At 39.9% G+C, this 21,528-nt stretch overlaps 2 protein-coding genes across 3 annotated transcripts; both read left to right on the top strand.

Annotated features, from left to right (window-relative positions):
• Positions 1-2,885: 2,885 nt before the first annotated feature.
• On the top strand, positions 2,886-12,404 carry gtf3c5 (general transcription factor IIIC, polypeptide 5). 2 transcript variants are annotated; one of them, XM_036140070.1, is made up of 11 exons: positions 2,886-3,197; positions 5,256-5,454; positions 5,771-5,981; positions 6,057-6,228; positions 6,369-6,473; positions 8,403-8,517; positions 9,300-9,380; positions 10,161-10,243; positions 10,326-10,408; positions 10,483-10,625; positions 12,124-12,404. In XM_036140070.1, exons 1-11 carry the CDS (start codon positions 2,991-2,993, stop codon positions 12,333-12,335), a joined length of 1,611 nt encoding a protein of 536 aa, XP_035995963.1. In that variant the 5' UTR covers positions 2,886-2,990; the 3' UTR covers positions 12,336-12,404. The 2 variants fall into 2 exon arrangements, with proteins under 2 accessions (XP_035995963.1, XP_035995962.1); XM_036140069.1 differs by having other exon boundaries at positions 2,887-3,197; positions 6,057-6,237.
• A 2,132-nt stretch (positions 12,405-14,536) lies between these two features.
• LOC105927443 (bile salt-activated lipase) lies at positions 14,537-21,333 on the top strand. Its single transcript, XM_036140071.1, has 11 exons — positions 14,537-14,983; positions 15,246-15,393; positions 17,184-17,303; positions 17,380-17,577; positions 17,975-18,105; positions 18,226-18,333; positions 18,420-18,534; positions 19,630-19,816; positions 20,415-20,618; positions 20,747-20,947; positions 21,028-21,333. The coding sequence occupies exons 1-11, from the start codon at positions 14,921-14,923 to the stop codon at positions 21,209-21,211; spliced, it is 1,659 nt and encodes a 552-aa protein (XP_035995964.1). The 5' UTR covers positions 14,537-14,920; the 3' UTR covers positions 21,212-21,333.
• Positions 21,334-21,528: the final 195 nt, after the last annotated feature.

Raw genomic sequence — 21,528 nt, 5'->3', positions numbered from 1 at the left:
ATCCCAAGAAGTCATTAGATGATTTTACCACACATGAAAGCCAGAAACTGAGCACCAGTAAACTGTGGCACACAGATCAGGGAGAGCAATCTCTCCATTTGCCTACAGAAGCGAGAGAATTTCAAAGTTGTGGCCAAAACTTCCAGTCATGCATCCAAATGCAGATTTCCTTCTCAACTGATAAACAGCCAGCTGCTGAGAAAAAAAGAGTGAAAAGTGACAAGTGAGAAGTCAAAATGAGTGAAAGCAGAGGGCTGAAATCTTCGGGCGTCAGGCTCACCCACAGCGAGCCAGGCCGGTGGAGGCTGCCTGATAACCTTATCACGGCCTCGCCACACTCCAACGACTGCAGCAGCAGCAGCAGCAAGACAGGGAGGAGTGGACAGGCCCTCAGCGGAGATAGCAGCGAGGGCAGAGGGGACGTCTGGCCAGCTACGGCTGGCCGAGACAAAGCGAGAAGGAGCAAAAGATCAACAAAATCTTCACCACAGCGGAAAACAGATTGCCAGCGACAATCCGTTGGGTCTTCAGGCAATCCCTCCCTGAGGAGAAACCTCCACACACAACATCAGTTTGACCTTATTGAAGCACTGTGTTAATAATCATGAGTAACATTGTCTTAATTATCCACAAATCAAGCCTTTTTTTATTTATTTTTGGGCAAACTAATAGAAAAATTATAATAAAAAGAAAACCAACTTTCTGAGGTGAAGGAGTTTTTGAATAACTAAGTACAACCCGTGATTATAGTGCCACCTTCAGCAACGATACTCATTTTGCCTCTCTGTCACATCCTTATGAAGCGATATCGATCCGCTCTTCTTTAGAAAGTTGTTTCAGTTCATTGAGGTTTGGGGTATATTCGTTGATCTCGATTATTTTCTTCCACATCATCACCCCTCCACCACCGTGCTTGACAGCTGGCATCAGGCGTGTTGGAACCAGCAAACTACCAAACCTTCTGCTTTTATTGTGGGTTTCACACTGTCGATGATCGGCTTCCCAAGTGCATTTAACAAACAGCCCTTGACTGCTTTTAATCTTCATTTTTCCTCTTAAATCCAATTGAGGCAGCACTAATGAAATTAATATTCCCAAACAGAACTCGTCATCAGTCTGCCTTCATTCTCCCTTCTTAGCTAATGGATGTTAGGTTCAAATAACATGTTTTTTTCCCAATACATAAACTATAAAATAAAAAGAGGGTGGGTACAGGAAGGCAAGTGTTCCTGTTCCAGAAACACGGATCAACCAAATGCTTGAAATATCCAATTCTTGAAATAGAATACAATAACAACCAACCTCTTTTTCCAATTGCTACCACTACAGCAAATCAGTTTTCCCATTTTTCTTGTCATTATAAAAAATACACACACACATATATATATATATATATATATATATATATATATATATATATATATATATATATATATATATATATATATATATATATAATAAATACATTATTAAAAATAATACATTATAAGCAAGATGAAGGGGAAAAAGGTGTCAGTGACATCGGCGTATGACTGTAAAACACGACAAACTTGAACTAAAATAAATATGTGACAGATAATTATCCAACAGCACCTTTAATAACTCTGTAAACACACAGACAACCGTGGCGTCTTCTTTCCTTCCTGATGGGATGATAATCTGTTGACAGTTCCAGGGTGGGACGGTGGAAAAATCGTATTTACTCAGAACCCTTTTCAAAACACAGGATTTCTCAGATTACTTGAATACACTTTTACCAGCTGCGGAACCTCTCAGTTACAAATCCATAATATTTGCATGAAGAATTAAAGTACAGGTCTGTAAAGTCAAAGCATTGAAAAAAATAAAACGCTATATGGCTAGTGTTGTGTGTGTATGCTGCCATCGTGTGGCCACAAACTGCAAAGCAACGATGTAATTATTTTATAAAATTATATAAAATTCAAAACGACACAATTAAGCATCTAATTTTTTCTACGCTTCCATATTTTAGTTAAAGAGCAGTATAAATTAGACATATCTGAATTGTTGAGGTGAACCTGATAAAAAGGCTACTTTTTATTGCGTCATCAGGTGCAAGAACCTTGCACAGGTCAAAAAGTAGCACAAATGCAAACTTTGACAGATTTAAAGAAAACTAGAAGAACTTTTAACCAAGTCAGCTGTAAAAGTATGAAATAAAAATTTGAAGAAGGAGAAATAAATTTGTTAAAGTGGTCCAGATGCTTCATGAGAATGTGCTGTAGAATTAAGTCACGTTACAGAAAATGTATTATATTAAATAATAAAACGTTGTAAATAATAAAATGTTGTTACAAACTTGTAAACTGACGGGATCCATACAAGGTTCACTTTAGTTTTTAATTATAGGCTTGAAAAAATAATAAATATTGGGTTGAGCCTTTACAGTAGAATGACGGGATAACGTAATACGGCAAATATAAAAATGAGAATGTATAGGAAGATATAATATATCAAAGTAGAACTCATGCCACATAAACTCTGAAAGTCAAATAAAAGTTATAGTCACAGAATAGCCAACAAAATAATATATATATATATATATATATATATATATATATATATATATATATATATATATATATATATAATTTTAATTAGTCTCGGTCTAAAGTTGACAATTGGATCCACAAACGTTGAACCCCAAATGTAGACACAAAGTAATTCTTCTAAAAACTGAAAAAAAAAATCAGAAACAACAACCAGGGATCAAAATTCCTCATGAGTATTAATATATATTGCTTTTGTAATGTTTCTATATATTTTTTTATTTTATTTTCATGTTGGGTGCTAAACCGTGAGGTTTGGCCAAAGAACTGAACGCGGAACCCTTTTTAGTCAAGACAAGCTCACACCCGGGCTTATTTTGCACATGCACCGTACGCCGTCTATATTGTTCCGACCACCGCAGACGCAGGCGCGTGTGAATCTTTCAAACAGCTTCGTTCCTCTTACTTCTAACTGTCGCAATGGCGGCTGCGGATCCCGGGGAGTTGAAGTTAAACTTTACTCTGAAAGAACTCCGTCTGTCCGGCCGAACCGAACCGGCCGCGCCAGGCGGCTCGTCCGCCGTGGAGCTGCGGGACAAGAAGCTGGTGTGCGTGGAGTACCCTGCGGTGGTGACCAGCGTGGACAGGATGCTGGAGACTCTGGGAGGAGAGCAGACCGTGAGCAAGGTAAGCGGAACCGGCAGGACGGCGGCACCGGGACTTTTTTTCCGCTGCCGCGTGATGACGTCACATAACCGGGTTAATTCCACTGAGCTATATAATACACTGGAGTGCTGATTTTGCCGAAAAACTGAAGTCACTGGCCGCCATCTTGCTACTCCCGACTCTCACAGAATCCCATAGGATTTGCTTGGAATAACAAGCAGTTTTCTGGCTGTGTGAAAACGTTTCACAGGTAATTGTACAGTCAGTGGATGTACTAACACTATTAACTACTAGGAAATTAAGTGCTGAAATATTTTACATGTTATTTATATTAAATATATATAAATGTATATATAAGTACGTGTATATGTATATATGTATATATATGTATACACATATGTAAATATATGTTTTTGTATATTGTTATTTATATATTTATAAATTTTAAACATATATATTTAAATGAATAAAATGCAAAATATTTCAGCACATGACTTTCTCAGTACTTGATATTTTTAGAACATAACACAAAAGTATATGGCATTTGACATTTTAAAAGTCTTAAGCCCCCCCTGAACATGAGAAAATCCTCGTTATTCGATGCTGTAGCGCACATATTCCCTAGTTACTGGGGGGAAATAGGGAGTACCAATATGGCGGCCGGTGGCTTCAAAGCGACTCGTTCAAACAGACGGTGATTAGCACTCCAGTGTATTATATAGCTCAGTGGTTAATTCTCGCACTAATTTCTCCAGAGCTGGATCTGTCGCTTAATACGCAGTGAATTTGTTATATTTCTTTTCAAAATGCGTTTTTTGTGCTTATTTGTTCGTTTTTAAATTGAGTATATAGCTATTCTTAGAAGAATCTTTGTTTTTTCTTATCTGATTACCTCCGGCCCATGAATAATTTAGGCATAAAGACAAGGGTTGGGGTGACATAGCAGCCCTCATGACAAAAAGCCGATTTTTGATAAGTTGTTTTGTCTTTTATTTAGTTCGATCTACGGGAAACCCCAAGCTTAAACTGCAGATAACAGTGTATTTGTACTGAGGTGATTTTGTAATAGAGCAGGGATGCCAGGTCTGGTCCTGGGAAGCTGCCTGCCTCCCTGAATCCCTTTACCCAACACACCAGATCTAAAAGCTGTCGGATATATGAGCTCCAGAGCATTGGTTCCCCTCCCCGGTCCTCAAGTACCCCTGTGCTGCATCTCCTTTCTGCAACACGCCTGAGGATTCTGGTATTAAGCTGTAATATGGCATATTCTTATAAAATAAACAGGGAAAAAAACAAATGATGTCCGTAGTGGTGAGTGGTTTCAACATCAGGCTCACATTGCAGGGAAAATACAACAAAAGTTGTGAATCCAAAATCGTGAGGATTTCACATAAATGTTTGCTTTATGCGGCCTTGGTGGAAAATGACACATGGCAACACTTCAAAATTACGCCTGGTTTTGTTTTGTATCTTATTTAACCGTTTTTCTGTGTCATAAAAACATTCAGCAAAAAACTGTTTACATCAGGGGTCTGCAACCTTTACAACCCAAACAGGCATTTTTCCCTCAGCTCACCTCATTAAAACTCGCTTGGAGCCACGTAGCAGCTGAGCATTTTTCATAAATATCTACTGTAGGAAATTTGTTGTAATTTCAAAGAATTTAGGTTTTTAAAAAATATATTTTTAGGTTTTGAAATGAATTTTTTTTTCAAAAAGCGGATGTGTCATTTTGTTTTCCTGTGAGATGTTGATATTTTTTGAAATATGACAGTTTCCAATATTATGACAAGAAAATATGATCTAAGGATTGATCTTAAAAATATATATTATTGGTACTTTTAGTGAAATTAATGCATTTGTTTCATAAAACAACTGAAAAACTGCTAAAACATACATTTGTTGTTGTATATGCATTTAAAAATATAACGAGAAGAATGTTCTTCATCATTTTTAGCCAAAGTTATAAAGAGCCAAAGGTTGCATTTCCCTGATTTCTATGTTTAATTTCAAACAAATGAGCTTAAATATGATTATTGTAATTTTGCTGTTTGACTGGCTGCCGGTTTCGCCCCGCAGACCTACAGCGACCCAAACAGGCGCCTGGAGCTGCACTTCCGACCCCAGGACCCGTTCTGCCACAGTCTGTGTGGAAACCGGCTCTCGTCACGAAACCTCCTTCTCAGGGTGCGGCGGCGGGTGCGAAAGAAAGATCCTCAGGATGCTCAGATCCAGATGGATGTTGTGGGAATAATAGGAACAACATATAAGTTCCAGGGTAAGATGAAATACGCTTTCATAAAGGAGGAGTGTTGAGATATTCCTGGTTAGTTTTCACTCCTGTGTGCTGATTGGTTGTTGAGTTTTCCTCTTGTTTGCAGAAAATTTAGGAGAGATCCAGGTTAGAAAGAATTTCACTATTAAATTGGTTAAAAAAAAGTCCTTATCAAGAAATGTAAATCACATAATTTAAGCCTGTTCGCTCATCTTTATGGGTGGTGTCAGAAATGCTGCCAATTAATTAATAAGAAAGATGGAGGAAAAGCCATGAAACACCAGAGCACTGATTTATTTTATTTTTGTTTGCTCTGCAGGCATGGCTGACTTTCAGTGCCTCGCTGTGGACTCCCAGGATGGAAAGACCACGTCTCTTTACGACAAAATCATCCTCCGTAAAGCCGAGAATCAGGCCTTCTTTGAGCAGGACGTGCCTTACTTCCTCCCCCCGGCTATTTTCTCACGTCTCGACAATCCTGTGGACTATTTCTACCGGACCGACGTCATACAGAAGCTGACAGCGGCCATGTAGGTCAGCCTCAAAACATGAAAACGTGGGAGCTAGAGGTGTTACATAAACGTCCTCCCGCTTTGTTTTTACAGCCCTTCGCCCGGCAGCAAGAACTTTATCGGTTTGAACCGAGCCCGGCGGCCTCACAACGCCATTTTCGTCAGCTTCACCGACCCCACCGTGCCGGACAAGTGCCTGGAGGCGGCCCGGGCGAACTGGGATCGGCTGTGCCTGACGAAGCAGGACCAGGACGCCGAGGAGAAGGTGAAAAAGGTATTTGTTCAAGGCGCAGAGATGTTATTTTTGCCAGAGTCGCCCTGGAAAGTCGGAGCGTATGATTCTGTTATGCAACGATGAACGGGTTTGTTTTTATCTTATCTCTGACCAAACATTTTGGTGCTCAGATGTTTGAGAGCCGTCCCATCTGGTCCGGGAACGCCGTCAAGGCCAACCTGAACATTCACCGTGAAAAGCTGAAGCTGCTGCTGCCCGTCTACGCCTATTACATGGTGAGCCAGCGCGGCCCGTCTCTGCTCGGCAAAAACTGGCTCTTTGTTGTGTGAAAGCTGGGAAACCAGGAACCATGTTGGTTTGCTGCGTCATCAAAGCTTCTTCTTCCCCTTCTGCTTCTCCTCCATGTTCCTCCTCCTCCTCCTCCTCTTCTTCATTTTAATTCCATTAAACACTTTTTATGCTTTTGAACTGAAAGAAATCTGATAACACAACAAAAGACAAGATTACTGCAACCATAGGTGCATCTAAATACATTTCGCTGAGAGTAGGGCTGGGCGATAAATCGATTTAATCGATTAATTCGAATTTACAATTCTTTAAGATTTCATTTTTGGAAAATCTGGATTTTATTTTGCCAATACACTCATTGGGTTTCCATGAAGAGAACAGCATGTGATGCTGAATATATGTTTAGGCAAAATTATTGTCAAAATATTGTTAAGTAGAAACTTTTTTTTACCATAATACGAGGTACTTCATTTACCTATTTACTTTTTTTTAACTTAGTTTGAAGTTCACAAGTGCAGTGAAGCCTGTTCTTAGCTCAATGTGTAATACCACTAGCAGCAAATGTTTTGTTATATTTTCATTGTTTATAATGGCACGGATGCCATCTTGTTTTACAAGCATGTTTCACAGCTTGTTTTTAGTTGCACTTTGAATTCAGGTCAACTCCCTGACGAAATGCTTGACATAAAAAGCAAGGTTTTAAAATTATTTCTTTAATTTCTTTTTATGAAACAAAAAGGAGGAAAAAAATCGATTAATCGGATTTGGTATGATAAAATCGGAGATTTATTTTTTAATCCATATTGCCCAGCCCTAGCTGAGAGGTCAATTTATTTCCATAAATGCAGAAGGTAAACCTCATATAGATGCCTTACACGGAGTCATTATTTCTAAATTCAGTGTCTCAGAAAGTTTTTATAGTACAAAAAAGATCAGTAAAAACATGGATTCTGACACATAAATGTTATAGAATTGTCCTGCAGCTGCTGTCAAGGAGACCCATCGACTCCCTCCACTAAGAGGTTATGCTACATGGAGACATTTCTAAACAATCCGTCTAATCTAAACGATCAATGGAAGGTTTAGTGGAAGGAAAAACTGAGGCAGATAACATGCACATCAACAGGGATAAAAGGCCTTCTAAGGTGTGAGCGGCAAAGTCCAATCTTCAGGTTAGTCAGTCCTCCTGGAGTCACCACACACAGAGATGTGTTAGGCCACTCCTGAAACGGGGATGATGTCAGAAGCGTCGTATCTGGAGTCAGGAGAAAAAGGACTGGACTGTGGCTCGGTGGTCCTATTCTCAAAGGAGAGTAAGTTTTTCATTTGGAAGTCAAGGTCCCGAAGTCTGAAGGAGGAGTTACTGTATTTTTTGGACTATGAGCCGCTTCAGTATAAATCGTGTTTATTTAGAAATTAATTTCATACAATCCGAGGCTAAAAACTGACGACAAGCAAGCCACTCCAACCGGTAAACTTTCAGCGTAATGACCCGTTACACTGAAAGTTGTCAAAATTACGCTTAAATTAGACCGTGAGCGTAGCGGTGCTGCGTGCTAAGCTAACAGTACGACACGGATGTTTCAGAGCAACATAAAGTGCACATGCATCAGCGAAGTTGTAGCAACAGACCTGTAAGCTAGCGCTAGCTGTTATTAGCTTCACTGACAGCCCAGTAACAGGGTTCTTTTGTACGATGACAATAAAGAAACTCTGATTCTCTGATCTTCTGATTTTGGAATAACCGTCTTGTTTTTGCTTTAAACTTGATGGAAAAGCTGCAGAATATTCCTTTGTCATCTGGCTGTGCTTCCATCTGAGCCATGTATGTCATTTTCTTTGAGGCGCCGTCCTGTGGCCAACAAAGCAGTCACAGAAAATGCAAAGTTTTCTAAGCAGCAGATTTGCCGTTGCAGGTGACGGGACCCTGGAGGAGCCTGTGGGTCCGGTTCGGCTACGACCCGAGAAAGAGTTCAGAGTCCAAGAAATACCAGATGCTGGATTTTAGGATCCGGGGGAGCTCCATGCAAGGTGAGGGGAACAAACACAACTACACCTGCCTTAAATACCAGCCTGTTTCAGATCTAAAGTCTTGTCACCACGGCCATTAATGCCACATTCATTTTTGAGTTAATGATTTATTTGGACAGTTTGGACCTGTTGCACATTGTTTAGACAAAATTCTGGCCCTATATTTGATGTCTCTACTAGAGATCATTTGATCTCTTTAGTTTTCTGACATGAACTGAGCTTTTAAAATTTCAATGGGCTTTAGGGCTTTGGAAATGCCAGTAATTGGTTTTATTCATCCATTTCTAAGCTGGTTTCAACATGTTTTCTGCCGTCATCGTACTCTATGCTTTGTGCTTTGCAGCATTAGCGGTAAAAACCATGACGCTGCCACCACCGTGCTCGTATTGGTATATTCTAGTACAATTTTCTTCAATTTGATAAAAAAAAAAAAATTATCTGAAAAGGCTCCATAAGAAGGTGTGCAAATCTTCAATTCTTCTTGTCTGATCTTGCCGGAGTTCCTTCCATCGCGCTGGATATTGATAAATCCAGTAAGCGGTTTCAAACATGCAAAGAGAAGCTACCTGCTGCTGTAAATCATGATCAACGCCCTTAATTAGTGAGACATTGTTGAGCCTTCAGCAACACTGATGTAAAGCTTTATGCACATATTTGACACTGAATGTTTAAAGTTGTGTAATGATTTCACCCTGGGATAAGACAGAATTACTGACATTCAGGTTATAAGGTTCGGACTTAAGCTGTAATTTCTAACTTTTTTTCTTCTTTTCTTTTTTAAGGCTATACTCTACCCAACATACCGGTGAAAGCCAAGAGGAGCACCCTCAGCTGCAGCCGGCCAACCACACTTAACAAAACAGGTAAAATCTTTTATCACTCGTTGTCACATGAATTTTAAATTAGTCCAGGCGTTATGGTGAGAAACTGAATAATCTTCACAATTAAAGGAAGCTATAAATAAGATATTTACTATAATATCAGCCTAAATGATTCTCATTTGTCACCTGGGATGTTAGTAACATTCCCTATAAACAATCGGTCCTCTCCATCAACAATGTCTTAGTCACGTTTTTCAAACCTAGAGGTACGGTCTGAATCTACTTCTGTTCAGACCCGTGTTTACTTCCTGGTTCCTGAGCCAATCATATCAGAGTTCTCAGTGTTCATAAAGCAGAACGCATCATTTGGTATTTTATTTCAGCAAAAAGAGCAGCGGCCTGCCAACATGGAAGCCAGTGAGAGAAGCGAACCAGTAATGGAACAGGATAAAACATTATGTACCGTATTTTTCGGAATATAAATAACGCTGGTATAAAAGTCGCATCGGTCAAAAAATGCGTCTTAAGGAGGAAAAAAAACATACGTAAGTTGTAGCGGACTATACACATTTATTTAGACATTTATTTCACACAATCCAAGACTAAAAACTGACATTTAATCTGGTAAAATAATTTATTAAATTATCCAGCTGCTTCCACAACCAGCTGATAACCTGGAACATAGCTGGGAGGATGAATGGAGTAAATTACCGACTCCAACCAGCGAGGTTTTATCTCAGCACAGCAGGAGGTGGAGGTAGATGCTAAAAGCCACCAATCGATGTCTAAGATCTGCTAAGATGTTCTTTTTTTTCCTTTCAGCTCCTCCCCCTGCTAGTCTGATGGATATTCCTGCACCAGAAGGCCAGAGTCGCGACTCTGCTCCCGTCTCGTACCAGCTGAAGGTCAGTGAACAGAACAGCAGGAGCGATTGTTCTGTTCTGAAAGCAGCTACATTCACCCTCGCCTCGGTTCTCACTCCCGCAGGAGTCCGCTTACATCTTCAGAGAAGGGCTGCTGCCTCCTCACAGACAAATGTTTTACCAGCTGTGCGACCTGGACGTGGACAGGTAGCAGGCGTCTCCAAAACTCAGCACATCTGCGACGAACGCAGGGGTAACTGAGACGCTTTCTGCCTCTCCAGCATCAAAGAGGTGATCGACCAGAACAACGGCGAGGAGCAGACGTGTGACGAGCGCGACGGCTGGTGTGTCGTCGGCACCACGGACAAGCTGAGGGACATCATCTCCACCACCATTAAGAAGACGGTCAGGGAGCAGAACCCAGGTACGAACAGAACCTTCCTTCAAAGTATCTCCTTGTTTTAGGCTCGACTGTTTTAGTCGCGTTGAAAATCATTGTTCTGATGTCTTGTGGGCCTTGTAGGCGCGTGAGGAATCCCAACGGCTGTAAGCATTCAGAAAAGGTCCAGATTTAGGATGTCTTGGTTTATTATCATGGTGGGCAGCATATCGGGGGTCCTGGGTGGGGCCTGAGAGATCCAGGTAGTCAGGAAGGGTTTGTTTCGTTGAACTGGCGTCTCACTTTGTGGATTGGTCGTCAAAAATCGCCGACTGGTGTCCCGCTGCAGCTCTGGGCTTCAACCGTAAGGATCTAAAGCTGCAGCTGCATCAGTAAATCCCCCTGAAACCCTCAGACCTCGTTCACCCAGAAATAACTCCTGCTGGCCCCATTGTGTAAAATCTTCACACTGGCGACACCATCTAGTGGTGCCTCGCTGTAATAACGACTACAGATGCTGAGGAGTGTCATAAATGTGACAATGTAAACATGTCCTCCATGTATTTGGTACCAAGCTACTGCTAACAGCCACGGTCATCGTGTGAAATTTTTGGCACTGTTGCCAAGTCCGCTTCTTTTTTTTTTTTTTCTAAAGTTACTTGTAAATTCCGGGAGTCACAGTTTTTCGGGCTTGTTTCTGAACGTCTAAAATAAACGACTATAAACACCAGTAAAGAAACCCATTTTTGCGCTACAGAAAGCGCAAACAGGCCGGCTGAAATATCCCTCCGCCGCTCCGCGCAGACACAAAGGAGAGAATAAACTTCACATTTATATTGAATTAACTCACCTGCTGTCCCTGCAACCTCTGCATCCGTTTTAAATCCACACTCCACCTGATAATAATAATGACTTCTTTTGCTTTTCTTGGTTAGTTTCTCTTCCCTCCTGCTGGACAAACAGTATGAGTGTTCCTCCATTTCAACAGAAAACGGCAAATATAAGGATCTACGGTCGTCTTTGCTTGTTTATACTCCTCCTCCACCTACAGCACGTCTTCATATAGAAGGCAGATAAGGAAAACGCACATGGCTGACACCTATATATTTATAAACTACTAATTCTAAATTATGAAAACTGTTATTTTTTTATATGAGGTTATTAGGCTTGGCCAGATTATGTATTTATTAAAGCAATGCTTGATTTTTGCTAATTAAAAGCCAAATTAGATACACACTGTCCCTTTTAAGCCACAATCATCAAAATCACAATAAATAAAGTCTTGCAATATATCACCATGTGTAATGATTCTATATAATATATGAGTTTTACTTTCTGAGATGACTGGCAAAAAATATTCTACTTTTACGCAAGATTCACATTTTTTGCAGTGTACCTGTACTTTCTCTAGATCTACAAAAACACGATGCAGCTCTCTCTGATCGTGTCTATACTTTAAATTAATTCAGAAAATTAATCAAATTGATGCAGAAATTGAAACTAATAATTCTGCAGCTCATATTTTTTCCTTCTTTTCCTCCAGAAATGTTCCCCCAAAGACGACGGAAAGGAGATCTGAATTGGACGGTGACGGATGTAGACCCAAAGGTGGAGCAGGAGGAAGAGGAGGAGGAAGACGATGAGGCGGGGGAGTGCGAGAACAAAGAGGATGAAGAGGAAAATGAGGAAGATGAGTTTCAGCCATCTGAGGGGAGCGAAAATGAGATGGAGACAGAGATCCTGGACTATATGTAACAAAATGATCAGTCCATTTTTTTTTTTTTTTGTTGAATGTGAATAAAGAAATTAAATTCTTAAAGGCTTGTTTGAGCTGCTGAGTCTTTGCTTGCAGTCAGCATAATGTTCATTTATCAGAACACCTTTTATTGGACTATGTTAATTTAAATTCATCTCAGTGCCAACAAGCAGATTTATAACCAGCCAAGATGAACTAGTAGAATTAAACTAAAATGAAACTAAGGAGGAAATGTATATGGATGAAACAGTAGAGGAAGATGGTAATTAAATGTCAAATGCAATTTAAAAGTGGTCAAACAAAATAAAAATAACTTGAGATAATAAATATGACAGGCCGCCTCATGTAGAGCCTGATAACCAGTCAGAAACGTAACATTTATTCAAAAATAACCTGGAAACCAACTGAAAGAGGCCTATACTGGTGTGGCTTGACTCTTTCTCAAGAGTCAAGTCATCTGGATGGATGGTTCATCCATCCAGAACCATCCATTGTTTCCCACTTATCCGTAGCGGTGTAAATCACCAGCATTGTCACGATAATATGTTATATCGATTTGTTTTGTTTGATTGATATAAACTCCCAAAAAAAAACAATAAAATATGATTTGACCATTTTATTTCTAAGCTCTTACAGGTATAAGGCATTTAAGTCAAAAGTAGCATTCTTCTAATTTTAAATTAGAAGAATGCTCGCTTTAAATTCTTCTGAATTAGAAGAATGTTCGCGTTAGTCATATATATGAATTTCAAAATAAAGGTGCATCTTAAAACTGATCGATATTTTCATTTTACATTGATGTAATTGGATTGTTAAGTATTTAATCGATATATTGATGTATTGTTACACCCCTACTAATCATGTCGCTGGTAGGTGGGAAACGCTGCAGCTCATTTTGAGGAATCCTCTTAAGTTCCCCGTCCCTCCAGGAGGTTCTCCTACAGGAAAGCACCTGGAAAACCTGCCGAAGGGGACTTGCAAAGGAGGCATCTTGATCCAATGCTTGAACCACTTCAACTGACTCCTTTTTACATCTACACTGAGTTCCCCACTGGTTGATTGAGCTCCTGACCCTCATTAAGGCGAAGTCCAGCCATCCAACTGAAAAAGCTGGTTCACCTCCAGGATCTTGTTCAGTTGGTCCTGATCCATGTCTCATCTGCAGAAGTGAGGATCTCAGCAGAGAGGAGCCACATCCACAGTGCTGCAGGCGAGGCCCTGATCTGGTGGAGCAACGCAACCTTTTTCTGGTTCAGAACCGCGCTGCCATGGCAGGTGGCTCACATCTGAGGCAGAATCTGAATGTTGGGTCCAAAAATGAGCTCCAGAGCCGCTGCAGAAACGGAGCCCTGATGATTATCGGACACTTTTAACACCTAACTGCTGTTAGAAATTTGGTTGACTATCAGTAGGGCTGGGTATCATCTAGGATGAGCCGATTCTATACGATTCTCGATACATAGCTCAGCTTGATTTGATTTGACTCCAGTATCGATATTTATTACTTTCAAATTAATGCTCAAAGTCATTCAATCAACAAAATCAGCCAAATATACTTTGTTCAATTTATTGAACACTGATATATTAGCAGGAAAATAAAGTGCATTTGGTTCAATGCATTTAACGTATCACAGAAACCAAAAATGTGCCCAAACGTCTGATTTTAGGGACTAAGGCGCTTCTAAAATCCTGTTGGTCATTCAGCAAATTCGTCTCACTTGCTCTTCCTTGCTTTGAACAGTAATGGCGCGCTGTACGCCCCCCCAGGGGTTGGGAGGTATATCGATATTAATCTTTGTATCGATTTTTATGCACCGCCCTAACGATCAGAAACATTTAAGCTTGACAAGAAGGCAGAAAGAGAAGAAATCTATCAATACTTTTTCACGGTGGCAGATGAAGTTATTTTTTAGTTAATGCAAAATAATAAAAATAAAAAACACGTGTTGGAAAATATAGAAACATGGTAAAAGCCTAAAGTAAAAAAAAAAAAAAGATTTCCCTTATAGTCCCACAGAGGGGAAATGTTGTCTCTGCATTTAACAATAATTATAATAATCTTTATTGTCATTGCAACATACATTCCAATGAAATCTGCATTTAACCCATCCCTCAGGAGCAGTGGGCTGCCTACAATGACTGGCACCCGGGGAGTAAATGGGAGCTAAGATTCTCTGCACAGATGTTGAGCTTCTTCATCTCTAAAATTTGTTTTATTTGTCCTTGAAGATGTGGCTCTATTTAAAAGTGCATCACATCTAAAGATTAGCCTGTCACATGTCCATTTTTAGGTTGTTTCATTGCATAAGTCAATTTCCATGAGTGGAAATTTTTGACTTGCTTTGAGAAACTGATACAGTAGTTTGTATTTTTTCTAAACATGGAAAATGAAGATGTTGGCAAATTTCCGATGAAGCCAGTTCTCATCCATGTGGAGTTTTTTTCCTTGTTTCTCAAACTGTAATATTTCTGCTGTGGAAAATAATTGAGGAACCTTCACACATGAGCTGGTTAATGATTACGAGTTGTCGTGTCAGATGCTGTTTAAAAAGAGCGTGCCTGACAACCATCCCGGTTATTCCTGATGGCAGTTCTCTGGATTTTGGTTCCTCTCTCCCTTTTGCTGGAAATCATCTCTGCCAGCTCTGTAAGTCCTTTTCTAAAAGCAAAAACTGTCTCATGAACAGATCCTAGTGTCCGGTGGTAAATTGAGCAAAATAGTGTCTAAATGAGCTCAAATTCACATCTGCAGATATATCCTACCTGGTCGAAGCAAAGAGTTTACATATTAAAGGAAGAGAAATTGTATCAAATGCTTCAAATGACAGAAAGCACTTGTTTAAGCATGAAAAGCTGGTTTCTTGACTCATCATCATGTGAATCTGCTTCGCTGTTTTTAACCTTTGCAGCTCGGGGTTGTGTCCACCGAGGGAGGGATGGTGGAGGGACAAAATCTTCTCCTTGGCTACCGGCGCTACATGGATGTTTTCAGAGGCATTCCCTTCGCTGACATCCCTGGACGGTTTGAGAAGCCAGCGCGCCACCCTGGCTGGAGCGGTGGGTGACCCCCGGCACACGATCCCCCGGCACACGATCCCCCAGCACACGATCCCCTCTCCAAAGCAACCAAGTCGAATAATCAAAGCAGACGGATCAGTCCACGCACTGCCAGAAAGCCTTTATAAGCCTGATCACAAATTCAGACATAAAACTAAAGATCTTAGTACACATTTTTATTTAAAATTTTCTTCTGATTATTGGTTTGCTTTCTTTATTTTAATATTTCTTTATTATTTTTGCCAGAAACCTTTCTTTTGAGTCCTGGCCAAGATGGGCAGCAGCAGCTGTACATTAGGTTACATAGATACACACAAAACCCCACTAAAATAATCATAGGAAAATGAAATGCATTTAAAGACAGAACTAAGAAAACAGTTGTACATATAATGGAATAAAGCTCAAATCACTTCAGAACTGATTTAAAAGCTCTGACAGATATTAAGTCTGTTAATTTCATTTCAAGTCTGTCATTTTGCAATGTATTCCCTGCAAAAGGTGCAGAATAAACAAAAGCCTGTTAACCCATCTCAGTATAGGCACATGTACCAGAAAGCAATAGTTTTCTGTGCAGTTATATGTACAAAGTCAGTCATTCAAGCCTTTCATGGTGGAAATGTTGCAATTCATTGAGATTTTAATATTTAACACTCATTTTGACATTGTCTTGGGAAAGGAGTGTCTAAACTTTCTGTCACAGGGGCTAAAATCATCAAGTCATGGGCCAAAGAAACATAATTTTGAGGATAGAATGTGATTGAATTTTTTTTATACCTGGTAAATAATAAACCAGGCATGCAATAAATAAATTAAACAAATTTATTTCAAATTTTCTGTAGGAAATAAATGTGTAAATCATTGTTAATCCATAGCTTAAAAAGGGTTTTGCTTGTTTATTTTATTCAAGGAAATTCACCCAGTTTGCAAAATATGTTGTTGCACAGTTGAAAAAAAATAGAAAAGAATTTATTCTATTCTCAGCAATAAGAACAAGGTTTGGGTCACTCTGTCTTTGAAAACCATCGTTGTTTCAGCCAAGTTTAATGAATGAATGAAAACTGGGCCATGGTTATTAATAGACAAATACTTTGTGTCGTACCCAACATTTTCCATGATGAGAAGATTTTGTCTGTAATAATTTAGCCTACTAAAAAATAAACCAATTACATCTGCATGAACCGCCTGTTATGGCGGGCCAAATTCATATCATTCCTGGTCGCAAATCGCCCTTGGGCCACGCTTTGCACACATTCACATAACGCTACCTCCAATCTAAACCAGTGATGCGTAGGGAAATATGGCAGCAGAAACCATGTCACGTCAGATTTATTTATTTTATTTTCCTACTCTTGTGAATCTGAGCAAATTGTAGCCTCAGTTTTTTGTACTTAGCTGACCGGAGGGGCACCCAGCCTGGTCTTCTGCTGTTGTAGACGGTTAAGGTTTAATGTGTTGTGCATTTAGAAATGTTTTTTGGACATACCTTGGGTATAATGGGTGGCTGATCTGAGAGATTGTTGTGTGTGAAATTCCCTGCAGATAAGCAGTTTGTAAAAGACTTGAACCATGTTTTCTGTTACCAACAACAATGCCACGTTCAAGGTCACTTAAATGTCCTTTTTTAGTTTCATCCGGCCAGGACGTTGATGCGTTCATTGAGTTGCTGCCTTTTGATTTGATTATTTTCCATTTGTTAACAATTAATTAACATGTGCACCCATAAAAAAGGGTTGGTGTGTAAATACTGTTTATTAAAAATGCCACTGTGCGTTTTCTTTGTGCCTCGTCAGGTATTCTGAAGACCACCCAGTACAGAGACAAATGCCTTCAGCTGAACCCTTTCATGACCAGCGTCTCTGGCAGTGAGGACTGTCTTTACCTGAACATCTGGGTTCCTCACATCGGCTCAGGTAAATCCTTAGATTTACCATTGACTTTGACCAAAACTTGACCGAGACTGACAACACTGCTCCCCTAATTCTTCAGTGGCCTCCAATCTGCCCGTCATGGTCTGGATCTACGGTGGAGCTTTCATGTTTGGAGACTCGATGGGAACTAACTTCCTTGATAACTATCTGTACAGCGGACAGGAAATCGCAGACAGAGGAAACGTCATTGTGGTGACGCTGGGATACCGTGTGGGAACCCTGGGCTTCCTAAGCGCCGGAGACTCTACTTTGCCTGGTTGGTACCCTTTAAAACAGGGATGCACCGATATGGAAATCTGGGCCGATATCGATTTCCGATATTAATATTGCTGACATGTCCAATAACCGATATTTACCAATATACTGAAGACTATTCTGACTGAATGTTTGAATGTGGGTTATAGGCTAGACTTACACACTGCTTTTTTAAAAAAAAATCTCTGCTTCATTTAAAAAAAAAAAACACACACACAATCCTGGCCGTGATGCATCACAGTCACTTTAACATGACCGAACCCCTCTTTAAACACACGTATTAAGGGCAACTAGATATCGGAGTGATGCCGATATGTTAAACAATTGCTGATACCGAAGTTAGTGCCGATATATTGTTTATCTTTTAAGCATTCTTCACCTTGTTCAATCTTGCATAGGAAATTATGGTCTGTGGGACCAGCAGGCGGCCATCGCATGGGTGCACAGAAACATCAGATCATTTGGGGGAGACCCCAACAACATCACCATCTTTGGAGAGTCTGCAGGTGGTGCTGGTGTTAGCTTCCAGGTCAGAAGTTTTTCTTGTGCGACGTTCAGCTAATTATGCGGGATAATGAATGACAGTATGACAGAGATCATATCCAGCACATAAAAGTCATTCTAGATGTGTTTTCAATTTCTCCTTCAGACAATCACTCCCCACAACAAGGGGCTTATTAGGAGAGCAATCTCCCAGAGCGGCGTCTCCCTTTGCCCCTGGGCAGTCAACAGAAACCCTCGCAGGTTTGCTGAAGAGGTACACGGCTTCTGTGACCCTGGATTATTTCAAAAGCATACTTTTAGACATCGGTGATGTGACATTTTTTGGAGCGTTTCCTCCAGGTTGCTTTAAAAGTCAACTGCCCCACCGATGACAGAATGGCCTCCTGCCTGAAGATGACCGATCCAAAGGTTCTGACCATGGCGGGTTCGATCCCTTTGTCCAGCTCTGCCGAGAGTAAGCTCTGCACACCAACACACAGTTCAGAGGATCAAATTAGCGATGAAGATTGTTTGCCGTCTTCTGTAGCAAAGATTTAATTTATGTGGCAAAAAATATTATGAGCAACTTTTTGATTACTTTTGGTTTATAAACTCCTCCATATGCAATATTTGTCATATGAATTTACAAATGTTCTCAATAGTTTTTGCCTAGACTTTGCTATTTTTAACTTTCTGCCTTCTTCTTTGTTTTTTTGTATTTCTACGGCAGCCTTACAGCGCCACACAGAGGCTTGGCATAGTTACTGCAGCCATTCCTTTTGGTGCTTCAATGCCTATCAAGATATTTTAATATTTCTCCTTAGAGGGGGAACAAGACTTAATTCACTTAACTTGCTAAATGTGCTCTAGATTTTAATTTCCGGAAGAATTTCAGAAGTTTTGAAAGCTGTTTAGATATTATGAATACCGACTATTTTGATCACTTGGAATAAACATATAACCATGTTTGGTCTGTTGTTTGACACTTATTTATTAAATATTAACAAGTAGTGGTAACATAACTAAACAGTTATAAAGTCGGTGATAAAAAGCTTACTGGATTATGCATTCATCAATAATGAGAATACAAATACTAATGATAAAAACAACAACAACATAAATAATTATATTATTATTATTATTATTAATATTTATATTATTATTATTTATATTATTATTATTATTTACAATTGCAGCATTGTATGAATTGTTTCAAAACAAAAAAATGTAATTTATTAATTCATAATTACATTTAGGAAAAGTCACAAGATATTTGCTGTATGTATTTATTTGCTGAAAAAGTCTTCAGTGAACTACATCCTTTAATTACTTACATTAAAGCGAGTTGAATCACTCTTTTGCAAAATCATTTGACAATGGGAAATACATACCATTAATAAATACATTAATACATTATTTTAAATAGTTTTCTATATGGAAAGCCTTCCAGCTAAAACATGAAAAGAAAACTTGAGATTATTATTATGCAGCGTGGCATATTTTAAACAGATATGTACTTAGTTTGAGCAGTTAAAGCTCATTTAACTGAGACAGTCTCTCCATCGGTCAGACCCTTTTGTCCACAACCTGGTTCTGTCTCCTGTGATCGATGGCGACTTCCTGCCCGATGAGCCGTCCAGTCTTTTCCACAACGCTGCCGACATCGACTACATGGCCGGAGCCAACGACATGGATGGACACTTCTTTGCAAGTTTTGATGTCCCTTCAATCAACTCTCAACTGTTGGTCACCCCTGTGTGAGTTCAAGCTGTATTTACTAGTATCTACTAGACTTGTAACTGTCTGAAAGTTTTAAACCGCCTCTAATTTCTTTCAGCTTGGTTCAGGTTTCCTTGTAATATTTTAAAGTGGTCTTGGTCGTTCGTTCTATAAGCTTTCTTCAAGGTTCTTCTTTGGACTTTGGAGGATTTATCCCCAAATTCCTCTGTCACTTGTTCACCCTGCAGTTGGAAGTGGTAGCTCATCTTTTTTGGTTCAGTTTTACTCTTGAACCAAAACTCTTAGCGATGCTTCTAATTTGTCTTTAATTTTGTTGGTATATTTCATTGATCTGGCCAAAGAATGGAAATAAAATCTGTCTTTGTGAATTGCTGCTGGGGAAAATGAGGCTAAAGATACATTTCCCTTGAAAATAATCAGGTTCTAGACCAAAGTGGAGTGTCAAGGTACCAGAAAGCCAGAGAAAACAAACTTTAAAAGACCTTTACAAGCACTGGGGAACTACTGATGAAGAGCGCTTTAAAAGATCACAAGGAAGTTGGCCTAAGAACGTTCGCACAGCATCCGATGCATTTTGCCAGAACTAAATGTCCAACATTCTCCTCCTGACTGAAGCGACGATGTCAAGAGGCTCTTGGCGGCCTTTACCAAGGAGAAGGGGACCCCAGGTATTGAGAATGGCTTCTCCACGTACACCTTAGACTGGGGGTCCAATCCAAGCTCGGAGACCATCAAGAAAACTGTGGTGGCCATCGAAACCGACTACATGTTCCTGATTCCCACTCAGGCGGCCCTTTATCTCCACGCCTCCAATGCTGGGTGAGGATAGACTCTTTACAAATAGCACTCCCTGTTTATTTAGATGTTTCTTGTTCCTTACATTTACACAGTGCTTGAAAAAGAGATTGAAGAGGTAATTTTTATTTATTTTTTCGTCCCCATTAAAGCTCTGGTCGCACCTACTCGTACCTTTTCTCTGAGCCCAACCGTTTGGGAATCATTAGCAAGCCCTGGCTGGGAGCTGACCACGCGGATGACCTGCAGTACGTCTTCGGAAAACCCTTTTCCACGCCGCTGGGCTACTGGCCGAAACATCGAGACCTGTCTGGATACATGATCGCCTACTGGACCAACTTTGCCAAGACGGGGTAACATTACGACACAAAATGCTTTGTCAAGCAAAGAAACTATTTCACTGACGTTTTTCTTTCCCTCTTGTTGCGTACAGAGACCCGAACACAGGAGACCTGAGCGTACCTGCCTCTTGGCCGACATTTACGTCCACTGGACACAAGTTCGTGGAGATCAATTCCAAGATGGATGCCAGCTACGTGCGACAGAAGCTGAGGTTGCGCTACGTGAATTTCTGGACCAGCGTTCTACCCAGCCTGCCCACAGTCCAAATAAAATAAACCTGCGCTTGCAATTAACCTGTCAATCAGTGGGGATGGTTTAAGAAAAATAAAGACACATATGAGTGATGCAAATACTGTTGTCTTAGTTTTTAATGGATTACTTACACTAAGATACTCGTCCTTTGATGGTTGATTCTACTTTTAAATTGTCCTGGATCAATATTTCTAACAGCTTTCACCAGAAAATTACCTTGAAATTTTAACTACACACAACTGATTTTATGATTTAATGACAGTAAATAACAGTGGACTGAAATAACATTAAAAGATAAATGTATGTATTAGATTTTTATTACCACCTTAACACCAGTACC

Source organism: Fundulus heteroclitus, chromosome 8 (genome assembly GCF_011125445.2).
Source record: "Fundulus heteroclitus isolate FHET01 chromosome 8, MU-UCD_Fhet_4.1, whole genome shotgun sequence".
NCBI classification, from domain to species: domain Eukaryota; kingdom Metazoa; phylum Chordata; class Actinopteri; order Cyprinodontiformes; family Fundulidae; genus Fundulus; species Fundulus heteroclitus.
The sequence above is the reverse complement of the archived record's forward strand: the minus strand, read 5'-3'. Positions and strand labels throughout refer to the sequence as shown.

What these genes read in the sequence shown, in the direction of transcription:
- gtf3c5 (XM_036140069.1), top strand. Translation starts at nt 2,991, where the DNA reads ATGGCGGCTGCGGATCCCGGGGAGTTGAAGTTAAACTTTACTCTGAAA. An exon ending in TGCGACCTGGACGTGGACAG is followed by an intron (nt 10,409 to 10,482) that starts GTAGCAGGCGTC and finishes CTGCCTCTCCAG; the next exon opens with CATCAAAGAGGTGATCGACC. An exon ending in GGTCAGGGAGCAGAACCCAG is followed by an intron (nt 10,626 to 12,123) that starts GTACGAACAGAA and finishes CTTTTCCTCCAG; the next exon opens with AAATGTTCCCCCAAAGACGA.
- LOC105927443 (XM_036140071.1), top strand. Translation starts at nt 14,921, where the DNA reads ATGGCAGTTCTCTGGATTTTGGTTCCTCTCTCCCTTTTGCTGGAAATC. An exon ending in CTCGCAGGTTTGCTGAAGAG is followed by an intron (nt 18,334 to 18,419) that starts GTACACGGCTTC and finishes CGTTTCCTCCAG; the next exon opens with GTTGCTTTAAAAGTCAACTG. An exon ending in TTTGTCCAGCTCTGCCGAGA is followed by an intron (nt 18,535 to 19,629) that starts GTAAGCTCTGCA and finishes TCCATCGGTCAG; the next exon opens with ACCCTTTTGTCCACAACCTG.